This window comes from Larimichthys crocea, chromosome XIV (genome assembly GCF_000972845.2).
Source record: "Larimichthys crocea isolate SSNF chromosome XIV, L_crocea_2.0, whole genome shotgun sequence".
In the NCBI taxonomy this organism is placed as follows: Eukaryota; Metazoa; Chordata; class Actinopteri; family Sciaenidae; genus Larimichthys; species Larimichthys crocea.
In genome coordinates this window covers 610,569-619,010 of record NC_040024.1, presented here as the reverse complement: position 1 = coordinate 619,010, position 8,442 = coordinate 610,569, and the positions used below count along the sequence as shown (strand labels likewise).

At 40.7% G+C, this 8,442-nt stretch overlaps 1 protein-coding gene and 1 pseudogene across 1 annotated transcript; both read right to left on the bottom strand.

Annotated features, from left to right (window-relative positions):
- Positions 1 to 2,240: 2,240 nt before the first annotated feature.
- LOC113747653 (zinc-binding protein A33-like) lies at positions 2,241 to 3,101 on the bottom strand. The gene has a single exon (XM_027288154.1). The coding sequence runs from the start codon at positions 2,973 to 2,975 to the stop codon at positions 2,241 to 2,243; it is 735 nt and encodes a 244-aa protein (XP_027143955.1). The 5' UTR covers positions 2,976 to 3,101.
- Positions 3,102 to 5,147: 2,046 nt separating this feature from the next.
- LOC113747652 (zinc-binding protein A33-like) lies at positions 5,148 to 7,225 on the bottom strand (annotated as a pseudogene).
- Positions 7,226 to 8,442: the final 1,217 nt, after the last annotated feature.

The window sequence follows — 8,442 nt, the reverse complement described above, 5'->3', positions numbered from 1 at the left end:
CAGCCGTTACGCTATATTAAAAATAACGTAACGGGGGGAAATTGCCGTTGCGGTCTGAAATTTTAGCGTAGCGGGCCGCAACCATATAAAGCGCTGGCGAGAATTCTGTATCGTGTATCGCAATATAGTTTAAAAATATCGAGATATTGGTTATAGGCCATATCGTTTATTTCTATTGTTTATGCCATGGAAAGCTGTTTGCCCACTGGACAGATGCATCTAAAGCCCTTCTGCGAGGTGAGGCGCCACCAGTGTTTAGGATGACAAAATGGAAGAAGGATGACATTACTAAGGTTCTGTCTGAGTTTCTTTTGTTTCAGGTATATAGGTAAATAAAGTGTCTAGATAATGCATGATTGGATTTAGAGGAGGGCAATGATGGAATCTTTTCTTTTTTGGAGCTTGTGTTTTGAATATTACAACTGATAATTTTGCTTATCTATATATTTTCAGGAAGAAGAGCAGCAGGCAGAGGTCAGACCTGCCAATGTGGACACACCAGTGGAAGGCGTAAGCTTTTTCACAGTATCTATTGGTCAGATACTGTGCAGCATCTATGGTACAGACATCTTTCTTTCTGCGTTTTCCATAGGTTGAAGATCGCATTCTTCATAATTGCAAACATTCAGCAGTGGGTTGAGGCCAACGAACCACTGTTCTCAGTTAAAGTGGACCTGCCTGACGTTTTGAGCATGGGGGAGGAGGAACAGGCAGAGGCTGCTATACAGTACAGGGAGAGGATACAGTGACATTGAGTATACAGGGAGATTATGGCAAGAAGAACTGGATGACAATGAAAGAGAAGCGATCCTGGAGCCATTCAAGTTTACTTTTCACAACCCTGACGACATGTGGGTTTTTTGTGATGATATAATGGAAAAAAAAATTTATCTGGCATATTGTGAATGTCACACTGAGTGACATTGAGAGTAAAGGGCTACAGAACATTTGATCATGTGTGACTTGGTGTGTGTGTGGTTTCGTGGTGTGTGTGTGGGTTTTCTCATTGATCACTTAATAATTTGACTTGGATTAACTGTAGATTTCAAGAGTTGGGTATGTACTTTGTGGTCCTAGGTGTTCGTTGAAACAATTATATAGAAAAAGAGCAGTGCAATAACGTCAAAATTAAATGATAATGAAAAGGCAGTAAAGTACTCTGTATGGTACACAATAAAATGTATAAGCCTATGAAATCTTATGAGATGTTGGCTGATGAATATATATATATATATATAGATATATATATATATATATATATAGTATATAGCTTAAGAGAAAAATGTGCGCTGACCAAACAAAAGTTACTATAAAAACAATATGTACAATAGACCGGGAATTGAAAGATTTTCTGTCATTGTTTACTAATTAATTCATTTGTGAGGAAAACAATTCAACCGGAAGTGCATTCACGAATTCGCGATTTTATTTTGAAATGTATCCCGTTCATTTCCGGGCCTGACAGTGGAGGTGACTGACAGTGGAGGTCTGCAATTTTATTTTGAAATGTATCCCGTTCATTTCCGGGCCTGACAGTGGAGGTGCCTGACAGTGGAGGTCTGCATTTTTATTTTGAAATGTATCCCGTTCATTTCCGGGCCTGACAGTGGAGGTCTGCATTTTTATTTTGAAATGTATCCCGTTTCATTTCCGGGCCTGACAGTGGAGGTCTGCATTTTATTTTGAAATGTATCCCGTTCATTCCGGCCTGACAGTGGAGGTGCCTGACAGTGGGTCGAGTGGAGGTCTGCAGCCAGCATCTCTTGCTTTGGGCTGCAGCTCTGTATGAAAGGTGCTATAGAAAGAAATAAAGTTGAAGTTGAATGGAAACACTCACCAGGTCCAGAACTGACGGTCTGCACCGGTTCTGTCGTGGCTGGTGGAGTACTGTCAGACATCTCCACCTACGAGCTTCTCCTCACAAAGAGCTCGGTTCTGTTAAAGTTTCACATGGACCACTTCCCGCTGCAAACACATGGCCATGGCGAATGCGCATGCGCAGAAGAGACTTCCCCGGGCGTGCCGTTCACTTCCGGTTCATCCCTCCGATAATAATTAGTTATTAATTTATTAATTTAATGGTGCGGCTCGTTCAGGCTTTAAAAATGTTACCGCACCAAATAAACCATCTTATGATCATTTAACACAATACAAACTTTATTTTGAAAGTTTTTGGTGTTATAGATTTAATTAATAAGGCTTTGATATTTACAAACTACCTCTCAAAAGTATGATCTCACCTACACCTCAGCCTTCCGTGAGAAAGATTCTTTTGTCACACCCACTGCCCAGTTTGCCTGATTTTTAACTTCAACATCCCAGCTGTGAGTCCCAGAGTCAAAGCCCTCAGATGCCATGACTGTGATATAGTATTCAAATCTTTCTGGGTTTTTTGGAAACTGTCTCTCTCTCTGTTGGTATCTCACACTTTTCAGATCTTCAGAAACAAAGAGGTGGGATGCTGCAGTGTTTGGATCCAGAATCACAGGAGAATATGTAACCATCTCCTTCATTTTGTTCCAGATGTTGAAGGTCAGGTTGCCCAGGTGTTTTGCCACATCTATCAGAGCTCCTGAGGGCAGCTGTGGATCATCCAGCAGGGGGCGCTGCTGGACTCTTTTCACTGCAGCCTTGTAGTTCTGCAGGAATGAGACACTTCCAGCTCTCAGCTCTGTCTCTGTGGCCCTGACAGTGTCTGAAAGAGCTGCTATCTCTCTGTTCAGAGCTACGATCCTCTGCTTCAACATGGAACTCTTCTGTTCCTCTTCCTTCCTCAGTGCAGTGATCCTGGCCTTCTCTTCTTCTTCTAGAAACTGGTGAAGCTTCTTAAACTCAGTCTGGTGAAGCTTCTTAAACTCAATCTGCATCTCAGTGTGTAGAGTCTGCTCCTTAATGTGTTCTGCTGTTTGATCCCAGTTCACTTTAGTTTGATTAAAGGTCTCCAGTTTCTCCTGTAAGGGCTTCAGGGATTTCATGAGGATTTCTGAATCTGTGGTTGGTGTGTGTTCTTGAATCTCGACAGAGGAGACACACCGGCTGCTGATGGTCCAGACAGAACAGCCTTAGTTTCTCTGAGTGCAGACTGCAGAGAGCCTCAGACTTTGCAGAAGTGTTCTCTTCTAGAGAAAGTTGTGAAAGTAAGAAGGCTTCACACAGGTTCTTTAATGCCAATTTACAGGGTGGGTCACTTCTTGAGATCTTCTTTTAACAACTGACATGATGAATCAGTTTTTCTGCCCACCATCTCTGCAGACAGTCTTTCAGAGCTGTGGCTACATGACACACAGGACAGGATCTTTGAACGTTGTAACAGATTGGACAAGAAATCCATCTCTGCTTGACAAACCTGAGCAGCCATTCTGAGCGAGGCTGAAACTCAGCAGGTTCTTCAGACAGGAAATCAGCCAGCTGATCCTCTAGAAAGTTCCCTAAATCTTTGAAATGTTTCTGTCAGAGATGTGCAGTCAGCAATCAGTGGAAATAGCAGTATTCCAGTATTCCCAGTAATCCCCTTACTCCTTATTTCTTCTCTCTCAGTGGAAGTTGTGAGCTTTGTATCCTGTCGTCTGTCTCTCAGTGTGTCTCTGTTTTCAGCAAATGAACTTTGTTTCCTGGTTTGTATCTTCATATCCAGAGTAGGTGGAGTCAGGACATGTTTTTGAATAAACATGAAATGTATGACCAGGGGTGTGTTCCAAAGCATTATTCCCAGTTTGGTTTCTCTTTGAGTTGATTTCACTTTGAGTCCTCTAAAACTCTCTTAAAGGATCAAGTGGAAGAAGCATTGTTCCAGCATTCCCAGTAACTCCCTTACTTTTCATACAGAGCCGATCTAGACCATACTCTTCATAATATTATTTACAGAGACCAACAATTCCACCATGACCAAGTACAAGCAGCAGCTTGAGCCGTTTCTTGCTGTATGCGGACTATGCGGCTGCATAGGGCCCCACAAACACCAGGGCACCCCCGGCCTGCAAGTTCAGCCTCATATTATATTTTGGGAGAATCAAAAGTTCCTGTCTTTATTTGTAGACAGGCAAACCAACTTATTTGTTGTGTGAAACACTTGTACGCTTAAAAAAAAACATATGTTTGTGGGGTAATCAGGTCAAAGTCACCTTTGGGCTGGCTGTCACGTAGGAAGTGACGTCTGCCAACTGGTATAATTGGACGATTGCTAGCCGTCCACCATTCACTAAAGTGACAGAATAATGGTAGGCACCATTGACAACGGCATCAAAAGAGACTTATGTGTCTGGTGGAGAAAAACGGAAAAAGAATAAAAGTGATGAAGAAAAACGTTCACAGGATAAAGGTAAGGCTTTTGTTCATGATGTGGGGTGGAGGGGGGAGCCATAATTGATTTATTGATTTATTTTTTACAAATACAGAAATTGTCATTCAGTTTTAAGTATGACAGGGCTACACTCTGGTGTACTGAACAAGAGCAAGGCCACAAAGTGCTTTACAAGACGAAAAATGTTAAAAACAAGAAAAAGAAAGATAAAAAATATAAAGGAGCAAACAATAAAACTGAACAATTAATCAACATGTAAACAACAGGTGAGAGAATAAACAACTTTGACTGATTGATTCACATATATTCATGACTAGTCATATCTTATGATTTATTAATATAGAATCTTCATTTCCTACTTGTAACCAATTAAGAATGATTGCAGGAAGCACTTTAACGATTTCTTTCAATTTTAAGTGTTTCTGATCATTCTTTACTGTTTTTACAGTAACTAGTAAGTAAGTAGTTAACTACTAGTCCGTCATCACTGGAATACAGTTTGATTAGAAGTAACTCATAACTAATGGCTTCACTAGCAGTTAGCTCCTCATTGTTTTTCATTTGTTCCCTGCCTAACACTGACCTTTTATGTTTATTTATTTATGTTTATGTTAGTGTTACCTGAAATTGTTCAATTACTAATTGCATGTTTGTTTTAACATGTTTAAAATGAATTGTTCCTCACAACATGCAAACTCAAATAACTTCCATCACAAAATGCCCAAGCTTTAGTGATTGTATGCAATAGAAACATGGCTATTCTTTACAACATCGCTACATGTACACCTCCAGTCTCCATACATGTGTTTAAGTGTGTTAGTCGGATACAGCACAGCTCACACCATCATCAGCCTACAATCTCTACCTGTGCAGTGACTTTCACTGCTGATATCCTTATTGGCACTGTATTTAAAGTGTTGATGTGTGGAAACAGCCTCTCAGTGAAAGTGTGTGAGAAGGTGTAAAGGTTGTGTGTTAGTATCCAGATCAGTGAATGACAGCTTTCCTCGTTCCAGTCCAGATGAACTCTGATCCTCTGGAGTGGTTTCTTCACAGAGATATTTTTATCTGTCAGCGATGGAGAGTATGCTCTGTATTTACCATCCCAGAGCCATAATTCCCAGTATCCACCCAGAATCTCTCCCTTTCGTGGGAAAGATTCTGTTGTCACACCCACTGCCCAGTTTGCCTGATTATTAACTTCAACATCCCAGCTGTGAGTCCCAGAGTTAAAGCCCTCAGATCCCAGGACTGTGACAAAGCCTTCAAATCTTTCTGGGTTTTTTGGAAGCTGTCTCTCTATCTGTTGGAATCTCACACTTTTCAGATCTCAGAAACAAAGGTGGGATTCTGCAGTGTTTGGATCCAGAATCACGAGAAAATATGTAACCATCTCCTTCATTTTGTTCCAGATGTTGAAGGTCAGGTTGCCCAGGTGTTTTGCCACATCTATCAGAGCTCCTGAGGGCAGCTGTGGATCATCCAGCAGGGAGCGCTGCTGGACTCTTTTCACTGCAGCCTTGTAGTTCTGCAGGAATGAGACACTTCCAGCTCTCAGCTCTGTCTCTGTGGCTCTGACAGTGTCTGAAAGAGATGCTATCTCTCTGTTCAGAGCTACGATCCTCTGCTCTCACATGGAACTCTTCGTTCCTTCCTTCCTTCCTCATGCAGTGGTCCTGGCCCTCTTCTTCTTCTAGAAACTGGTGAAGCTTTCTTAAACTCATCCTTAATCTGCTCACTCAGTGTGTAGAGTCTGCTCCTTAATGTGTTCTGCTGTTTGATCCAGTTCACTTTAGCTTGATTAAAGGTCTCCAGTTTCTCCTGTAAGGGCTTCAGGGATTTCATGAGGACCTTCGTAATCCTCTGCACTCATCGATGGGACTGAATCTGTGGTTGGTGGTGTTCTTGAATCTCGACAGACGAGACACACCGGCTGCTGATGGTCCAGACAGAACAGCTTTAGTTTCTCTGAGTGCAGACTGCAGAGAGCCTCAGACTTTGCAGAAGCTTTCTCTTCTAGAGAAAGTTGTGAAAGTAAGAAGGCTTCACACAGGTTCTTTAATGCCAAGTTACAGGGTGGGTCATCTTTTGAAGATCTTCTTTTACAAACTGGACATTGATGAATCAGTTTTTCTGCCCACCATCTCTGCAGACAGTCTTTACAGAAGCTGTGGCTACATGACAACACGACAGGATCAGTAAAGACGTTGTAACAGATTGGACAAGAGAAATCCATCTCGCTTGACAAACCTGAGCAGCCATTCTGAGCGAGGCTGAAAACTCAGCAGGTTCTTCAGACAGGAAATCAGCCAGCTGATCCTCTAGAAAGTTCCCTAAATCTTTGAAATGTCTCTGTAGAGATGTGCAGTCAGCAATCAGTGGAAAAGCAGTATTCCAGTATTCCCAGTAATCCCCTTACTCCTTATTTCTTCTCTCTCAGTGGAAGTTGTGAGCTTTGTATCCTGTTGTCTGTCTCTCAGTGTGTCTCTGTTTTCAGCAAATGAACTTTGTTTCCTGGTTTGTGTCTTGATATTCAGAGAATAGGTGGAGTCAGGACAGCTTTTTAAATACCAAGACATGAACTGTCTGACAAGGGCTGTGTTCCAAAGCATTACTCTCACACTGGTTTCACTTTGCTTTGTCTTTGAGTCGTCGCTCCTCTAAAACTCTTTTAAAGCAACCAGTGGAAGTAGCAGTATTCCAGAGTTCCCAGTAACTCAGTTACAGTACAGGATACAGTAGATTTGTATCCCTTGTCGTCAGTGTGTGTCTCTGTCCCAGAGAGAAAAAGTGACAAAAAACTGTCTTTGCTGGTTTATATCTTGATAGTCAGAGTGTGGGTGGTTTGTCAGGACATTCTTGGAATTGCTAAACCGTGAACTGTACGGACCGGTGTGTGTTACATTCCAGAGCATTGCTCCTCATTGCTTTATAGGGTGAACTTTATATGTTTAATATTCAGCAGCCCATATTTTATATTTTTATCACAGCGGTGTGACCTACATGGAACTCCAGCACTGGATACTTACAAATAATTCTATAAATCAAATTATAATTTTACTTTTGTTAACATTATTTAATTAAGTTGCTCCTTCACATTTTTCCTTCTTTGTTACTAACAAGGGCATCAGAATTATTAAATAAGATAATTGGTAATTAAAAAACATATATCCAGTCTAATTTAATCACTCTTAAGCTTCCATAATGTGGTCTTCTTTCTGTGTACTTTCATAATTGTCTTGATACACAGAACCAGTAGGATTTCACAGATACCCTGATATGGTACAAATGAAAGGTAAATGTTTGTTGTAAATTGTTAAAGTGGCACCTTCATCTATCTGTCACCCATCACTCACTGACCATCAGCACCATGTGCATCAGGGTGAGTGCAGGCTTCATACGACAGAACCAGTTAGTCCAGATAATGTTTGTTGGCACTCCTGGTTCAGTTGATGAACAGATCACTACTCTGCTTGTGTCAAATAAATGTTTAAAAAATCCATTTTTATTAAAAGATGAATTAATTATTATTTATTTTCAATTGATAAATTATTTATTCGTTCTAATAAAAATGACTTGTATTTAACTTTTAATAATATTTATGGGATTATTTGACATTAAGTGCTGTGGTTCTTTCTACAGATCATGTATCAACATCACATTAAGTGATATTTTTCTCTGTTTTGTAAATTCTTTGTATTTTACATGCTGCAGTTTGGTAGATATACATTCTATTGCATTCTGTGCATTCACTGACTGCTTTCAAGTTTTACAACATACTGTATTTATACACTGATGGCAGAGGGTGCCATGCAGGTTCCAACTGCTCAAGTGATACAGTGCATCTAAAGCGCTCGCAACGATTCTAGTTAACTGGGGGTTGGTCTGGCTGCTCCAGGAATTGAACCTGCAACCTTCTGATTATTAGACAACTCACTGTGCGACCCACAGCTGAGTTGGTTTGATTGTGTCAAATTCAGTCACCTGATTCCTTCAGTATTATAGGCTCAAAAGTGTCAAAACAGTCCAGTCAAAGTTTGACCTTGTAAACCATACCACTTTTTATATTTGAAGCTAATGTTTAATGTTTTAAGTAAAAGATTACCTGCAGTGCATGAAAGGACAACAGCATGTCATCAGTC